The sequence below is a fragment of the Oncorhynchus masou genome, chromosome 31 (genome assembly GCF_036934945.1).
Source record: "Oncorhynchus masou masou isolate Uvic2021 chromosome 31, UVic_Omas_1.1, whole genome shotgun sequence".
NCBI lineage: Eukaryota > Metazoa > Chordata > Actinopteri > Salmoniformes > Salmonidae > Oncorhynchus > Oncorhynchus masou.
Genome location: NC_088242.1, coordinates 87,502,190 through 87,521,218, shown reverse-complemented (window position 1 = coordinate 87,521,218; position 19,029 = coordinate 87,502,190). Strand labels below are relative to the sequence as shown.

The 19,029-nt window shown below is 42.2% G+C and overlaps 1 protein-coding gene across 9 annotated transcripts in view; it reads right to left on the bottom strand.

The window, feature by feature from the left end:
* Positions 1 to 18,623, bottom strand: part of LOC135524692 (dual specificity protein phosphatase CDC14AB-like) — a 69,622-nt gene extending 50,999 nt beyond the window's left edge. For 5 of the 9 annotated variants that reach the window (XM_064952438.1, XM_064952443.1, XM_064952439.1 and 2 more), the window contains exons 1-7: positions 18,128 to 18,623; positions 17,575 to 17,665; positions 16,700 to 16,753; positions 13,903 to 13,978; positions 9,925 to 10,017; positions 6,057 to 6,136; positions 1,050 to 1,116 (exon numbers count right to left, since the gene is read on the bottom strand). In XM_064952438.1, coding sequence (XP_064808510.1) covers positions 1,050 to 1,116; positions 6,057 to 6,136; positions 9,925 to 10,017; positions 13,903 to 13,978; positions 16,700 to 16,753; positions 17,575 to 17,665; positions 18,128 to 18,224 — 558 coding nt within the window. In that variant the 5' untranslated portion in view covers positions 18,225 to 18,623. The remainder of the gene's footprint in view (positions 1 to 1,049; positions 1,117 to 6,056; positions 6,137 to 9,924; positions 10,018 to 13,902; positions 13,979 to 16,699; positions 16,754 to 17,574; positions 17,666 to 18,127) is intronic. The other 4 variants (XM_064952441.1, XM_064952445.1, XM_064952446.1 and 1 more) reach the window with 2 other exon arrangements.
* Positions 18,624 to 19,029: the final 406 nt, after the last annotated feature.

Sequence of the window (19,029 nt, the reverse complement as noted above, 5' to 3'; positions counted from 1 at the left end):
GCGCCCCACATGCTGTGCCACGTGAGTCCATGCTACCTTCCTACCGCTCACCACCCCCCCCAACAAAGTAGAACACTCTCGTACCCCATAGACCACACACAACATAGGATCCTCCACCCACCCGGACTACAGAACTCTGCCCTCAGTCTGGGATTATGGTCTTAATAATGCTAGGTCAGGATGTGCAGGCAAAGCTGTAAACAAAGACACTTCTTTAGACTGCTATGGCAGGTTTGTTTGACCATGGAGTCTCAATGCAATTTTGGTTGGATAAAAGCAGGTTATTTAAGCAATAAGACCTGAGGGAGTCTGGTACATGGCCAATATACCACAGCTAAGGACTGTTCTTAAGCACGACAACTCAGAGTGCCTGGATACATCCGTTAGCCATGAAATATTTTGCTATCCTCCGAGGTGCCTTATTGCTATTATAAACTGGTTACCAAAGTAATTAGAGCAGTAAAAATATATGTTTTGTCATACCCGTGGTATACGATACACCACGGCTGTCTGCCAAATCAGCATTCAGGCCACGAACCAAACAGTTTATAATTGGTCCTATGAGACAGATGAAAAACTTTAATTTGTAACCCCCGTCACACTGCAAGACTCATCCTAACCCATTACGTTGAAATAGGTCTAGATTTCCTGAGTTTAGGCTGAAGGTGTTATTAACTTCAGGTTATGATGCATAAATACCATGTAGATGTTTGGGGTTTCAAATAATTTAGTAACTCATTCAGAATTAAGGTAATTACACATCAACATTGACATGTGTAGTTAACCTAGGACAAAACTAAAATAAGTACTGTGTTTACATTTAGGCTACCATGGTAGTTACTGAGTAACTGAAGACCAGCATCACTTCCTGTAAAGTGTTAGCTTGCCTTGGATATAAAATAAAGAAAAGTGCTTAGAATGGTGATAAGAGGGAGGAAGAGAGGGCGCAGGAGGAAAGCAATCAAGATAGGTTACAAAAATTATTAAAGTTCAATTTAACATTACAATTTACTGTATATCCAATAACTCCATAAATACACACAACTCACTTTCCGGATTCCTTGTAGGCAGTCGAGAATCGTCAGGTTGTATGTGCAATTTCCAAACGAGGCATCCCTGAAAAACAAACACATGAAGGTGTGAGTGAACGATTCATTGAAAATGAGTGAGTGATAAGAGTGTCGCAATGAACACATCAGAGATTGAAAAAACTGGAGCCCACATGGGTACTTTATAGGTAGAGCTATGGATGGATAAGAGGGGTATACAAGGTGCTCTTTGAATAGGGTAAGTTATATACTCTCCATGTTTTCCTAAGTACTTCAGAGAGATTGGCAGAGGACAGCCAATGTAGCATCCTCATCCCCCTAGGACCATGCCTCAGGACTACCTGACATGATGGACTCCTTGCTGTCCCCAGTCCACCTGGCCGTGCTGCTGCTCCAGTTTCAACTGTTCTGCCTTATTATTATACCATGCTGGTCATTTATGAACATTTGAACATCTTGGCCATGTTCTGTTATAATCTCCACCCGGTACAGCCAGAAGAGGACTGGCCACCCCACATAGCCTGGTTCCTCTCTAAGTTTCTTCCTAGGTTTTGGCCTTTCTAGGGAGTTTTTCCTAGCCACCGTGCTTCTACACCTGCATTGCTTGCTGTTTGAGGTTTTAGGCTGGGTTTCAGTACAGCACTTTGAGATATCAGCTGATGCACGAAGGGCTATATAAATAAATGTGATTTGATAACAACCCTCCAGACACACACCCATATCAGATTCAAAATACAGAAAACATCCCCATTGCACACAGACACAAATAAGCAACCCTCTATCCAAACCTATAAAATAATGATATCATCTTCGTGGGACATGGGTACCAAGAGGAATGCTCCAATAGAACCAGGCATTGCGCCAGGACAACATTGATGTCACCATACACTTCTCAGATGACATCCTAGATCTAGAACCCCTGATATACAGGTTGTGGGTGACAGTGAGTCACCTTGGAAACAATTACCATTTGGAGTGTCTCATATTATGGGATAGATGGACACTAAATAATAGGCCAGAGACAAAGGAGAATAAAAAAAACTTTTCAAACAGAGCTTGAAACAGGGCTCTGTATATTCATGGTGCAAAGCGGAAGACGTTCTCCATGTTCTTATGGGGATGTTGCGTGCAGAGTTGGCCCTGAGAGAGGACACCAGACAATGTGGGAGAGATCTTTCTAGAGATATCCTTCACAAAATCCTAGCATTTGCATTGCAGCCCTATTTGGCCTAGCCAATAACATAGTTTGTCTCAAAAACACATTTACGCACACACAAACTGAATGTACATTATGCGCAAGTTTACTTGATTCCTCATTTCATATGCATATTGTAGAGGGCAGAAAGAATCTGGGTCAGCATCAGCTGTTGTGTTCCCTTTCCACTCTTGGAGTGAAGCTGCAGGCTGTGAGCATTCTGCTACTGACAAGAACATCAATGTGAATGGGAGAGGTTCAATCAAAAACCTTCAAGAGGCCACCTACACAAAGCAGTGCGGCGGAAGCATGAGGAGCTCAGTTACCGTGACACCACACACAGACATTCACACACAGAAAAAACATTTGTGCATGTGTGTGATTATATGCCACAATGTGTTGAGTCTCTGTATCGTAATGTGTATCAATGTACTACTGTGCATGTGTGAGTCAGTCCGTTTCCCTGTCATGACAGTGTAGCAATACCATCTCAAACTCCAGTCTGCACACAGCTAAAATAAGTCAGCCACTAATTAGTAGGGCTGTGATGATACCAGTACCGTAATAGTTTTTCCACGTAAAAAATTAAAACACAAAGCAGGTCAAACTCCTTGGTCCTTTAAAAACCTGCAGTATGTAAAATATTGCGTTATATAGCATGGAAAATAAATAAATGTGACTCTGAATGACAAAATAATAATAATTGTTGCCAACATTTGGGCCGTTTCTCTAAACAATTCAAATTTACATTTACATTTAAGTCATTTGGCAGACGCTCTTATCCAGAGCGACTTACAAATTGGTGAATTCACCTTATGACATCCAGTGGAACAGCCACTTTACAATAGTGCATCTAAATCATTTAAGGGGGGGGGGGGTGAGAAGGATTACTTTATCCTATACTAGGTATTCTTAAAAGAGGTGGGGTTTCAGGTGTCTCCGGAAGGTGGTGATTGACTCCGCTGTCCTGGCGTCGTGAGGGAGTTTGTTCCACCATTGGGGGGCCAGAGCAGCGAACAGTTTTGACTGGGCTGAGCGGGAACTGTACTTCCTCAGTGGTAGGGAGGCGAGCAGGCCAGAGGTGGATGAACGCAGTGCCCTTGTTTGGGTGTAGGGCCTGATCAGAGCCTGGAGGTACTGCGGTGCCGTTCCCCTCACAGCTCCGTAGGCAAGCACCATCCGCTTCGTATTTTATTTCCTTGCCACAATACTAGTGAATATCGCAATACAGGTATTGTCCCTGCCCTACTAATTATGGGAGTTGAGGATCAGGGTACAGTCTGTCCCTCCATCACCCCCTCCCTCCATCCCAGCTTGCTAACATTCTAACCACACTGACTGACCCTCTGAAGGGAACCACTGGGGAGAGATGGCGGAAAAGTCAAGGTCAAAGGCCCAGTTAGAAATATACTTTCTAAAAGTAGCTCAAGAGATCTCCATCAAACCCAGTTCAAAATGAAACTCTTAAATGTAAAGCAATTCAAATTGCTGTTTGACTTTAGTCGTTTGTGTTCGTAATTCCTCAAGCTACCACTGGGGGAAATGAAATGAACATTACAGTTTAAAGTGATGGACCAGAGAGCCTAATAATGGAATGATGAGAACGCCATCCCCTTTTTCGCCCTTCTCCCCTTGTTAATTTTTCATCAATTTCAACATATTATGCAAGTGCCATCCCATTTGCTAGAGGCCCATTACAACTGGTCAAGTAAACTGTCTAAAGCTCCATTCTCTCTCCAAACAAGCAGGCAGGTTGAGACAAGCCCACAGGGCCAATATCTGTCACTATCATAACTGAAGCCAACAATACACAAATCAATCCTAGAGCCTGGCTGCCAACCCGTGTCACAGGGCAATAAATCAGTGTTTGTGGAAAAGACAAGTAAAGAAAGCAGTCATACAGGTCAATTTAGTGGCAGAGAGTGGGTAAAACATCGACATGCCTTCACTTCATTTACCAGACGACGTAACCTCGCTCTGTCCCTTTCCCGCAACACATTAAATGTTCCCCTCCACCCAAATTCCTGACCTCCATGTGGAGTTGGGTTGGAATGCCGATGGGACGGTGGTCATGAGGGTGTGACTCACTCCACAGCTCATTAGGAAAGAGCTGGTGAGAAGGCTATTTGCTACAGACTCGAGTATAGCCAACACACACGACTAGAGCCTCGTTCCTGGTATTTGTTGAAGGAAAAAGGTCAAACTAACACTGAGGTGAATAATTACAAAAACAATCCTAACCAATCCTAAAATTATAGCTTGGAAAACAGTAGCCCCATCCTCATAATTCCAAATTAAAGATCTTAATCTAACCCAGCTATCTATTCTAAACAGTCCACTCCATCCAGATGCATGAAAACGGTTTGTTTGTTTGTGTTACGACGAGACAAACAAACCAGGCTAACATCAGGATTAAACAATGTGTGCACTTAACAGCGGTGTGAGTGATAATTCTTGTTTATTCCATTCACTACTTTCACTCCTCTGAAATGTCGTCCAATCCTATTAAAAAGTGTGAGTCCGCTGATCCACAATAGGCATAGATATCTTATGCTACGGGAAAGCAGATCAGTCCATGTTATGCTCGGGAGAGAGTGGTTGGAATATCCAGAGTAAAAAAAAATGTGTGTTCTGTTTCAGAGTAGGGCAGATCTAATAACTGAAGAACATGTTTTGGCTAAACTTGTAGGATATAGAAAATGTTTCGTCATCGCCACAAACCTACCTGGGAAAACTACAGACAGTACTATATGAAGTATAATTACTTTCCGAGAGGGCATCGAATCTGTTTTTTCAGGTCTAATACCTGACCTGGTTGAACGACAAGAGATACTCCGGAAGTTATTTGAGCCTCATAGGTAATACGTCATTATGTACACATACAGCAGCAGTCAAAAGTTTGGACACACCTACTCATTTAAGGCTTTTTCTTTATTTGTACTATTTTCTACATTGTAGAATAATAATGAAGACATCAAAACTATGAAATAACACTTGGAATCATGTGGCAATTTTTATTTAACAAGGAAAGTCAATTAAGAACGAATTCTAACTTACAATGACGGTCTACCCTGGCAAAACCCAAATGACGTTGGGCCAATTGCGTGCCGCCCTATGGGACTCCCAAGCACAGCTGGATGTGATACAGCCTGGATTCGAACCAGGGACTGTAGTGACTCCTCTTGCACTGAGATGCAGTGCCTTAGACCGCTGCGCGATTCGGGAGCCCAGTTCCATATATGTGTATTTGTTTAAGACTTTTTGGGGTTACTACATAATTCCATTAAATAATATGTTAATTCATAGTTTTGATGTCTTCACTATTATTCTACAATGTAGAAAATAGTAAAAATAAAGAAAAACCCTGGAATGAGTAGGTGTCCAAACATTTGAATGATACTGTATACACACAGGCCCAATCTACTGTAAGACACACACATCCTGTTAATAAGAGGATATCGACAGCTCCCTCTGTGACCCGGGTCTTTGTCAGGGGGAGCTGTGACCCGGGTCTTTGTCAGGGGGAGCTGTGACCCGGGTCTTTGTCAGGGGGAGCTGTGACCCGGGTCTTTGTCAGGGGGAGCTGTGACCCGGGTCTTTGTCAGGGGGAGCTGTGACCCGGGTCTTTGTCAGGGGGAGCTGTGACCCGGGTCTTTGTCAGGGGGAGCTGTGACCCGGGTCTTTGTCAGGGGGAACTGTGATGTAAGGCAATTAGCCAAGATGTGCTTCCTAGACAATTACCAAATGATTGTTTCTGTGGTTAGAAATCATGCTGCTGTGTGGTAGAGTGGACATGGCTGGTCTGGTATTACCTGAAGGGAAGATATGAAGCATTGGAGCCTGAGATCAGAGCCCTGTAGGCCTCCTCTGGGGTCTTCTTTAGGTAGATGACCTGGTAGATAGACAGAAGAGAGAGAAGAGAAAGACAAAAAGAAAGAGCGAGCGAGAGAAAGAGTAAGAGAGAGTAAGAGAGCGAGACAGAGGAAGTGTGAGAGAACGCAGTTAGTAAACCGTGGCTTGGAATCACTGAAGCCACAGTTCATTCCCTCATTTTGGTAATCCTTCAGCTTCCTGATTTACTCTGGTTTTGAAAATATATTTGTTCTTAGAGCACGAATATAAAAACAGGGAATGTAACAAGGACAGGCAATGTAACAAGGACAGGCAATATAACAGGGAGTGGGAGACACGGTGTCACATGAGATTCCCCAGGCATCAGCCTAAATAGGCCAGTAAGGGGCCAGACGGCATTGTCACAGCACCACAGGCTCTCCAAATGGAAGCCATACATAAACACACGGTAGCCAACTCATATCCATCCACGAAAGTGCTGCTCTCCCAACCCCAGGTCAGAAAAGCAGGGCTCATCTGAATCAACAACGGCATCCCACATCCATACAAGGAGTTGTAACGATAGAGAGTGTAGGGCAGAGACAAGCAACACGTCTGCTATTTCATTTCCACTGAAGATGTAGAGAATTAAGCAGAACTATGAACAAAGTAAACGAAGAACGTAAACAAACCCTCTGGAAATAACGAAACTGGTCTCAGAGCATTACATATTATTCTGTATGTAAATCCCGGACACTCCATTTAAAAAAATATGAATTCAACATGTAAAGTATTGGTCCCATGTTTCATGAGCTGATATAAAAGATCCCAGAAATCAGCCACACACACAAAAAGCTTACTCTCAAATTGTGCGCAAATTTGTTTACATCCCCATTAGTGAGCATTTCTCCTTTGCCATGAGATTCCATCCATCTGACAGGTGTGGCATATCAAGAAGCTGATTAAAAGCATGATCATTATACAGGTGCACCTTGTGTTGGGGACAATAAAAGGCCACTCAAATGTGCAGATGTCACAGAACACAATGCCACTGATGTCTCAAATTCTGAGCGAGAGCGCAACTGCAGGAATGTCCACCAGAGCTGTTGCCAGAGAATTGAATGCTCATTTCTCTACCATAAGCCACCTCCAAAATAATTTTATAGAATTTGGCACTAAGTCCAACCGGCCTCAACTGCAGACCACGTGTATGGCGTCATGTGGGCGAGAGGTTTGCTGATGTCAACGTTGTGAAAAGAGTGCCCCATGGTGGCGGTGGGGTTATGGGCAGGCATAAGATACGGACAACGAACACCATTGCATTTTATCGATTGCAATTTGAATGCACAGAGATACCGTGATGAGATCCTGAGGCCCATTGTCGTGCGAATCATTCACCGCCATCACCTCAACTTTCAGCATGATCATGCTGTGACCAACAGATGCATATCTGTATTCCCGGTCATGTGAAATCCATACATCAGGGCCTAATTAATTTATTTCAATTGACTGATTTCTTTCTATGAACTTTAACAGGTCCGACCAGCCCTGGTGTGAAAATGTTGAATGGAAGTTTTGTCTTGAAGGAGGCTTGTATGGAAGAGTGGGCTTGTGTATGCAGCTTGTGTATCAGTAGGTCTGGTGACATGGAGGCCAAGCAGTGCATGAAGCCTGTGTCCCCTCAGCAAATAGAACAGAGCTTTGTTATTGCTGCTCCCACTTCATGAAATATTCACCAGTCAGACAACTGGATACTGCTGAAATGCACCAGCTTAAATTCTACTGCTGGTGTCTGTGTGTGTGTTGTCCCACGTGACACAGAATTGGGAGTCCCACAGGGACAGCTGTTCGTCCCACAGGGACAGCTGTTCGTCCCATACATATAATTCTCTTGGGTTCAAAGCGGGTCATTTGTATTAAAACATCTGCAACAAGAGCAGGCCCAGGAGGACTCAACGGAGCCCACACAATCACCTGACCGGATCAATGTAGAACCACTTGGAGAGAAAACAACAGGGAGGAAAGCCCTGCCACCTTCACTGCATGTTCTCTCATTATTAAAGACAACACAATCCCCCTAGGCTAAAAAGCTAGACACACAGCAGAACAGAGGTTACATCATTGCAGACAAACCTCACATCCCATCTCCCATCTAAGTGGATAAACGCAGTTCGTCAGGCTCGATATTGATTTATGAATGCCATGTCCTCTGTGTGCATTTGTGAACCAATGACTCGTGCAGAGGGAAGAAATGATATGGCCTGGTTTTGAAAGAGGTGCTGATATTTCAGTCATTGAATGGGGAGTTCATCTAGGGCTTCGGGTCAGGGTTCAGGCTAAATTTAGCAGAGCGCTTCGCCTTGTGCATCTACCCTTGAGAGATTGTCTAGCAAGGAATAAATGACAGCAGCTTTAATAGGGTCACTGAGTGACAGATTAGACACACCATCAATGCAATTCAACTCCCACAACCCACAAGGTCAGTCTCCTATTGGCCAATACAGGAAATGTAAAGGGAAAAGTGACAGGATCTATTTGGTGAGTGGATCAAATCCTATTTTTGTTTGGAAAGCGCTGTACATACATTATTTCTAGCATGGACAGACATTGACAAGCATCTGATCATGTGACAATATGGCTAGTGTCTAGACATGCTGACAGGACTAAACTAGCATGTGAACAGTTGTGCATAGGATAGCATGATGTACAGGGTTCAGCTCAGGGGTGGGTATGTTGGGGGGGAGGGTATTATGGCATGCAACGGTCCTCCTGCCACTGTCAACCAGGATTAGAAGCCAAATCCAGATTATAATCCAGCAAGGCCCCTGCTGCAACGATGCTTCAAATCTCATCCCAGAGCTATGAGACTGGGGCAGCTGCCTGGGTCGGCTAACAAGACCACGGTCCTTGTTCAATCCAACCCTGGCCATTATAAGAATATACTTTGGGATGTATATAGACTAGCTAGTTAAGAAAACCATGTCAACCGTGAGAAACTCAACAACTGCATTTTACCAATCACTGTCATAGCCATTAAGGGCCAAAACCAGAAGGGCTGATATAGCCTATATCATGTTTCTTGTCCAGGCAGGGCATCACAATGTAAAAATATTCAGAGAAGGGCCCTTACATTACATGCAAAGCATGTCATGACAGTTGCTGTTCCTCTGTCTGTTCCCTTGGGGTAAGGACTGGGCACAGTCCACTGAGTAAATACTAGTGACCCACATTGCCTGAGAAGATCATCATGCCATTGCTGGGCTCTGTCATAAGGCATGTCCTCATCATAGCATAACAACAGAAGAACCGGATAAATCCCCTCATTTACTGCCATGTGACAGAGCGGCCAGCTGGCAAGAGATGCCGTCACACATTACAGTCAAGGCTGGTATCTGACTGGGAGTGAAAGGACAGCCTTCAACCATGTCTGGCAGCAAGGGACCAAATGAATAGGGACTAATGCAACAGGAGCTGCTGGGCATTCAAAGGGGGCAGGAAGATGGGGTCACTGTGTGCAGGACAATAGGGCAGTCCTCTCCCATCCGTTTCTCCAAGAGTCAGAGAGAGACCTGGCTGGAAGGGGTTGTGCCACCTTAAAAGGAAATCAGCACGGACTGAAAGAAGCCCTGAAAAAAAAGGCCTGGGTAGACAATATTGCAGATACAACAAAAACAACACGCTAGGGGAAAAGTGCATAGGGGCCATCTGGGTACACTGATACTAATGCAAAATGAGTTGAGCTGTTGAGGGGTGCAGCATGACGCAACGGCCCATTATAAGCTTTTTTCTCCTTGCCAAACTTCCTTCCCTGCAGAGAGAGGAGAGCGATAGATAGAAGGCAATACTCACAGCATAGGCAGCGATTAAAAGAGCAGCATTCGCCCTTTTCCGCTGGTCAAAGCTGGTGTAGTGCACCATTCTCTTTCTGGTCAGTGTGAACGACTGCAGACAAAAGGAGAAAAACACGTAAGAAAAAAACTGAATCACATTCATTTAGAACCTCTTCACATTACAGCTATTTAGATTAGAATAATTGATAAAGATATGCACAAACACTGGATGAGTCACAGAAAACTCAACTAAACCACGTCGAAACAACAACAGGTGACCAAAGGTTGTACAGTACTGTGTATGACGTAATTCTATCTAGCTTAGAAATACACTAGTCCTATAAATACTAGTGTTCATGAAACATACAGAAATCAACAACGATAAACTCGGCAGCCTCCTAGTTTGCACTCAATAAGAAAGACATAAGAACGTGGCAGTTTTGGGGCTAATTAATAGACCTAAAGGCACATCTGGTTCTGGCTTGTATATGATATTACATTAGGCTATATTATTTGGCCAGATGCAGATAGACGCTGGGGCAGCTGCTGCGCAGACGCTCAGGACACCACCGATCCGCTAGGGATGCAGGATGAGGAGCCGCTGGCAGATGGGCTGCCGGTGTATGCCGCGGTCAGTGTTCTCCTTCAGAATCACTGCCCGAGTCGGCCAAAGCACTCAGAAGCAGCACAGGCAAGCTAGAAGATAGACGCATCCATCCATACACAGTCACTGCTACACAGGGCTAATCAGCAATATGAGAAACACCATGCTTGTGTCTCTAGCCTAATTGAAGTTCGGTATGGAAATGAAACCACAAAGGCTTATAAGGACGAACCCAGTCCCCCCCATCACGCACATTTTGTTTACAGGGGTGGATCCCAAAATACGTGTAAAGTGATTAACTAATTAAGTCATGTGCTAGACATTTTATACTTGTAAAGTAGCATGTTGCTTTTTTTCCCTCCTTTGACAAAACAAAAGCTGATTCAAAGGGGGTGTGGCAGATTTCAAAACTCTTCCACGAAGGACTATCCTCAATGAAAAGGTGTCTATCGAGGAGGGGAGGTCACTTTGACCGGTTTCCTGGTCACAGAGAAAAGAGGATAGAGGCAAGTGAGAGGGTGGAGGATGGACTTTTGCCTAAATGAGAAAAATGCCAATATCATCATCTCAGCCTGAGGGAAGCAACCTACAGTGGGGCAAAAAAGTATTTAGTCAGCCACCAATTGTGCAAGCTCTCCCACTTAAAAAGATGAAAGAGGCCTGTAATTTTCATCATAGGTACACTTCAACATGACAGACAAAATGAGAGAAAAAATCCCGAAAATCACATGTAGGATTTTTAATGAATTAATTTGCAAATTATGGTGGAAATAAGTATTTGGTCAATAACAAAAGTTTCCAACCATAATTTGCAAATAAATTCATTAAAAATCCTACATGTGATTTTCAGGATTTTTTCTCTCATTTTGTCTGTCATGTTGAAGTGTACCTATGATGAAAATTACAGGCCTCTCATCTTTTTAAGTGGGAGAACTTGCATTATTGGTGGCTGACTAAATACTTTTTTGCCCCACTGTAGTTCTTGCATTCAATGGCAACAATATGCTAGTCTTCATACGAAGAAAATGCTTTATCACAGAAAAATGTACCCTACTGTCAGTGTTTCCAATACATTGACGGCTATGAACAATAGGACATAGCCTACAATGCACTGTGGGGGAAATAGACCCAATCTGCTCTAATACTTTAACAGACTAACTAACAAGGCTTCTAGAGGATGTAGGCCTCTGGGTAAAGGTCAGGGTTAAAACAGGTGAACTGCATCGCTAAGCAGGTTAAGCCAGACCAACCGGAAGCCAGGCCAGACACAAGCATGAGTGGTGAGAGGATGTGGAAATAGGGTAGGTGAGTGGGGACAACACATATCAAATGGGCTCTGTACGCCCCAGATCAAGTTCCACAGGTGTGGGATGTTCACATCCTCCAAACAGTGTCATTTCTTAAAATCAGGGTTGTCCACTTTTCCTGTCATTTTTTTGACATCTCAGCTTTCATGTACCAGATCCAAACCAACGGAGGTTCAAAGGAATGCTGTCCCTAAGGCAACACACTAATGACAACACAAACACTGGAAGGCAAAGCGTGGTGGCGTGGATAGGGAGGGAGGGAGAGACAGCCATAAAAACATCATGCTTGCTTGAGACTTTACCTTCAACACTGACCAACACCTACATATGACAGATCTACAGATCGTCTGCTTCAACGGAAAAATGACAGGACAAAAAGACGCAGAACCTCTATTAATTAAACTCTTTATGAGAGCAACATTCACATGGGGGTAGAAAAGCATGAGTTAGACAAAATTGGCAACTTTATTGGTGTGTGTCTGGGAAGAAGGGAGCTCCCCTTGACTAGGGTCTTATAAGAAGGTTTTGGCCAGGCGGGCTTTTAAAAAGGGCAATTGAGAGCTAAACATTGAGTAGGCATAGCGAGAACTTCACATCTCCTTTACCTCACATACCTCTGAATATAATTGAGATTGCTAAACAATAAACATATTGGGAGAATTTAAGCACCCAGAATGACAACCATAACTCAAAAACTCAGGTTAGCCTAACAGCAACTGAATTCATGTCAAAATTGGCATTAGTGTCATAAATCGTGAAGCTGAATTGGTTGGTTTCCATCCAACCGGCGACAGATTTTTATGCAAATATTCTCAAATATGCATTTAAACAACATGAGTCTGTACCCGCTTTAAGTTAGAGTTAAAACAGTGACCAAGTAGGCTACTGTGGCTAATTGACACTCCTACCGGAGTGTCCTACCATAAAAAAAACAATGGAGAAAATGCATCCCATAACATTTTAACATTGATAGAACAGCCATTTCCTTAAGCCTACAGTAGCAATGTGTGGTGTTCAATGTAGGCCTACATTCCAGGAGACTTCTGAAACATGCAGGGCTTGACATGAACCTGTTCATCTACTTGTCCTCCAGACAAGGAGGTGACTGAAAATGTTTGGGTTGTTTGATGCTGCATGCAGCTCTTAGTTTGATCTTAAAACAAGTGCATCTACTCATAACCACAGCTGTAAACACAGTCCAGTTCAAAGTAAATGGCACAGATCCACATATGGCATGGTCTAGTTGCATATAGGCCTACGGCAACTTTGATTGTTTATGTCGGTCTGTGTAGAGTACAGGCTGAGTCATGACCATGAGAACCCTTGCGTAGTTTGTTTAGTTTCAGTATGTTGCATTGAAAGTGGCTAATATTGTTCTGCACTCTGTCCCGGGGAGCTGCGCGGCAGTCTCTGGCTACTTCACGCCTACTTCCACACGTTAGGTCATTTGATACTAAATTCCACACCCTGAAGAATTCAAGCTGTTCTGGAGGCAAAGGGGAGTCCAACCTAGTACTAGAAGGGTGTACCTAATAAACTGGCCACTGAATGAATATTGTAGCCTATACTACGAACTGGAGCAGATTGTGTCAGCCTACACAGATTATCCTGGCATCTCTAATGACTCTGTCAACGCAGCTTTGGGACAGGTGAGTCAGTGGCTAAAAACAGAAAGCCAATTACTTTGCCAAAGCTTTGATTTAAATAGTCTGAGGACTTGTGCTTTATCCATTAATTCCATACCTACCCTTCAAGTTGCTTAATGGCTTTAAAATGACATGCAGACAGAGAAAAAGATGCTCATATACTACTGCTAAAGACCTCTCTGAATTTAGTATTGTCCTTGCAAATAGCTAAACTCTAGCCGAGGGGGCAGTGTGTGGGTTTTGCAATTATCTAATAACTTACCCCATAAAATACACTACTGTATGTGCTGGCATGTTTTCAAATGCTACAGACCTTGCGGTTGTTGTCAATGAGGGCGTGCGTGGTAGAACTACACAAATGGATTTTGTTGTCACAGATGCATAATGTACATTCTTAATGAGGGAAGAAAGGCACGAACAGAGAGAGGCACATGACTTACCTTCAGCTTTTTGTTGAGTTTACAGCTGTATCTGTATAGCATGGCTAGGTTGAGTGGTCCAAAATCCGCATAGAAGCTGAAATATAATTAACATTAAAATATGTCAGACTGAACTGATTAAAACATATTTTCATTCAACATAGAACTTCCTAATATTGAGATGACTTCGCTATCCTAATTTAGGAATGAACCCCATCTGTAATATTTCTTATCAATTACATTTTTTGTATTGAACCACAAATTTTGTGTTTCACTTTCCTGTTCACAAGTTCAGCAGGGAGGGTTAATCAAACGCTTGCACTATGTAAACCTGGTATTCCCAAGCTGGGGTACATGTAGACCTGGGGGTACAGCAAATAAAAATGCGATTCCCTTAAAAATATTTAAAAAATCCCTTCACATTTTCAAACAGTGCATTTATATATTCCCACGGGGCTATAGATTTGGGTGAGGTTTTTTCTTCGCCTGAGTATCCTCGTTTTACTGCCAAAAATAAAAATTAAATCATCTAGTGTTCAGCAAAATAACAACACAATGTCAAATACAGGTAGCCTAGTCAAATAATTAACATAACTGTTACTCTCTCGTGGGAATTCCACTAACGGTCCGTATGTAGCTGCTGCTCATGTTGGTATCTGTACTGATTGTGCAAAAGCCATAACAGAGAGACATAGTGGAGTGGTAACACGCGTGCAAGCAGTTGCTCCTGACGCCACTTGGGGACACTGCAGAGGCTCTCCCCTGAGAGGCTCTTGCTGCCAAGGGAATGCCTGACAGCTTGAAAGACATTTTGGACACAACTGTGAAAATGGCTAACTTTGTTAAATCAAGGCCCCAGAACTTTCCTGTATTTTCTGCATTATGCAATGATATGGGCAGCAACCATGTAACGCTTTCACAACATACAGAAGTGCGTTGCTTATCAAGGGGCAAAGTATTGACACGTGTGTGTTTTTTTTGTTTTTTTTAAAGAGAGAAGAACTTGAAATTTCCTTTACTGACAATCATTTTCACTTGTCTAACTACTTGCATGATGACGAGTTTCTCAGGCTGGCCTATCTGGGTGATGGTTTTTCTCGCCCGAATTATCAGAATCTAGGATTACAGGGACTCTCCGCAACTATATTCAATGTGCATGACAAAATTGAGGCTATAATTAAGAAGTTGGAGTTATTTTCTGTCTGAGTTAATAAGGACAACACACAGGTCTTTCCATCATTGCTATGATTTTTTGTATGTACAAATGAACTCAAGCTTACGGACAATTTAAAATGTCATAGAGCGAAGCACCTGAGTGAGTTGGGTGCGCAATTACGCAGGTACTTTCCCGAAAAGTATGACACAAACAACTGGATTTCTTATCCCTTTCATGCCCTGCCTCCAGTCCACTTACTGATATCTGAACAAGAGAGCCTCAAAATTGCAACAAGCGGTTCTGTGAAAACTGAATTTAATCAGAAGCCAATGCCAGATTTCTGGATTGGGCTGCGCTCAGAGTATTCCGCCTTGGCAAATCTCGCTGTTAAGATGAGGTCAACCGATTATTGGAGGACCAAAAAAAGCCGATACCAATTAAAATCGGCTGATTCTATATATGTAATAATGACAATTACAACAATACCGAATGAACAATGAACACATTTATTTTAACTTAATATAATACATCAATAAAATCAATTTAATCTCAAATAATGAAACATGTTCAATTTAGTTTAAATAATGCAAAAACAACATGTTGGGGGAGTAAAAGTGCAATATTTGCCATGTAAAAAAGCTAACATTTTAAGTTCCTTGCTCAGAACATGAGAACATATGAAAGCTGGTGGTTCCTTTTAACTTGAGTCGTCAGTATTCCCTGGTAAGAAGTTTTAGGTTGTAGTTATTATAGGACTATTTCTCACTATACCATTTGTATTTCATCAACCTTTTGACTATTGGATGTTCTTATAGGCACTATAGTATTACCAGCCTAATCTCAGGAGTTGATAGGCTTCAAGTCATAAACAGGGCAATGCTTGAAGCACAGCGAAGAGCTGCTGGCAAATGCAGGAAAGTGTTGTTTGAATGAATGTTTACGAGCCTGCTGCTGCCTACCACCGCTCAGTCAGATTGCTCTATCAAATCATAGACTTAGTTATAATAACACACAGAAATACGAGCCTTAGGTCATTAATATGGTCAAATCCAGAAAACATCATTTCAAAAGAAAAAAAAAAAAAGTTGATTCTTTCAGTGAAATACGCAACCTGTTATCTAACGGGTGGCATCCTTAAGTCTAAATATTGCTGTTACATTGCACAACCTTCGATGTCATAATTATTTACAATTCTGGCAAATTAATTACGGACTTTGTTCGGAAGAAATGTTCTTCACACAGTTCGCAACAAGCCAGGCAGCTGAAACTGCTGCATATACCCTGACTCTGCTTGCACAGAACACAAGAGAAGTGACAATTTCCCTAGTTAAAAGAAGTTCATGTTAGCAGGCAATATTAACTAAATATGCAGGTCTAAATAGATATATTTGTGTATTGATTTTAAGAAAGGCATTGAAGTTTATGGTTAGGTACACATTGGTGCAACGACAGTGCTTTTTTCTTGAATGTGCTTGTTAAGTCACCAGTATGGTGAAGTAGGCTGTGATTCGATGATAAATTAACAGGCACCACACCGATTATATGCAACGCAGGACAAGCTCGATAAACTAGCAATATCATCAACCATGAGTAGTTAACTAGTGATTATGTTAAAATTGATTGTTTTTTATAAGATAAGTTTAATGCTAGCTAGCAACTTACCTTGGCTCCTTGCTGCACTCATAACAGGTGGTCAGCCTGCCACGCAGTCTCCTCCTGGAATGCAATGTAATCAGCCATAATCGGTGTCCAAAAATGCCGATTGCCGATTGTTATGAAAACTAGAGGTCGGGCGATTTCAAGTTAAGACACTGATGCCCTTTGCAACCACGTACCTAAGTGAGAGTGGATTCTCAGCCCTCACTAGTATGAAACCAAATACAGACTCAGACTGTGTGTGGAAAACTATTTAAGACAGACTCTCTCCAATACAACCCAACAATTCAGAGTTTTGTGCATCCTTTCAAGCACACCCTTCTCATTATTCTGTGGTGAGTTATTCAACATTTTTGATGAACAAATAAGGTTTTATATGTAAGATGGCTAAATAAAGAGCAAAATGTTTTATCATCATTTGTGCCCTGGTCCTATAAGAGCTCTTTGTCACTTCCCACGAACAGGATTGTGACAAACTCACACTCCTTCAAACATTCAACCTCCAGCTGCATACCAGTGTCAGTTCAATTTCAAATGTTTTTTTGCCATCATTGCTTACAATGCTGGCAAAAAAACAACATTTGAAAGTCCACTGACCCTGGTACGCAGCTGGAGGTTGAATGTTTGAAGGGGTACAGGACTGTAAAAAGTTTGGGAACCACGGATGTAAACCATTGGTCAACTCCAAGCCGAGTGGAACACAATGGCTTTATTAATCTGAATTGGAAAACGTTCAATTAAAAGCTGTTACATAATTGCAGTGACAGCTCTTCAGCAGCCCCAGCGACACTTGTTGGCGCTGTCCAGTGGACCGTATCTAAACAAATACACTGAAGCTAATGAAAGTGCGAAGAGATACTGCGAGAGAGAACAAAACTTACTTTTCATAGATAAATTCGTCATCTGTGCAGAAGTAGTGAGTGTTTGCAGTGCTTTTTGGCTTGCTTCTTAAGGTAGCAAAATATAATCGATCTGAAGAAGAAAAAACATGGGTACATACATGTATGAACAGCAAACCTTCAGTGGCCATAAAAACAGACATCACACCATCGATAGAACAAACAAATCGTTTAACACTTCACCAAGGAAGACTTGGCAACACTGTTTACTCATGCGATTGTCACTCGTTTTCCACGAGCTGTGATTACAAGGTAGCTAGCTAGCTGACGTGCCGTACAAAACTACATTCATCTGAAAATTACAGATGAATTCACTATCTTAGTTTACTTTGAAAATAAGACAATATTCGTTTCAGGTTAGCCAGTGACGTTAGTCACAGCTAGTAGTTCTCCAACCAATTCATGTCAATCACAGACAATTTAGACTGGCTCGCAAAAGAAGGCTAGTTAGCCAGGTTGGCGAAAATACTCGCGTTGACTTGAAAATTAATTAGCAGAAAGTTTACACATCGCCAACTAGCAAATGTTCACTTACCTTTTATTAATTCACAGGCTCCTATCAATTCTATATCGTCTGCCATTTTAAACAAAGTTGAAAGGATAGGAGAATGTTTAAGGCTGTCGAGAGTCATCGACACAAACAAGTTGCTAAGACTGACTAAACTGGTAAAAAAAGCTAACTAGTTAATGATATTAGTAAACATAAAAATAAAAAAAACAGAGTAGCTCATTTAGTTAGGATAGCGTCTATCCAACTAGTAGCTAATTTAGCGGTTTGCTAGCAGCCACGCACTTTGCTCTGGCTAAAATAATAAATTAAACGTAATTTGACAATTCGAAATCCATGCCAAAGAAAAAGTAAAGCTCTGCAGCAGAAAATATTTGCGTGTCTCTTGGTTTCATTCAGCGCTGAGGAAAATATCCATGCATTACAAATAGCAGACGTCCTCTTGACTTATTTCCTACCCAGACAGTGCACAAATCTTTTTCCTGAATCCCTGCCATGATTGCGGATAGTCATTCGACTACAAGCAAACATCTTAAAGGGACATCACATGGTAACCAGAAACCCAATCGCCACACAAAGGCACGTTGCCAGGGCATGGTCTCCCTCAACCAATCAGCGATCAAATACGTTGTCTGAACTCGACAATGGAGGGAAGGACACAGTAAAGAGAGTAGAATAAAAACGTATATGGGTAAACACTGAGGCCTGTATCAGTAACACACTTTGATTATGCCTGTTCAACATGGCCCAGTGGATTATTTACAAAAATTATAGAATGCAGGAAAAAACATAATGACATGCTATAAATCCCCCAGAACTATATAAGTAAATATATAGCTTGATATGAGCAACTGAATATTCTGTTAATATTGTAACAACCTTTGTCAAACGCCTACTTTAGGTGTTCAATCATTTCAGACCTCTTGGAG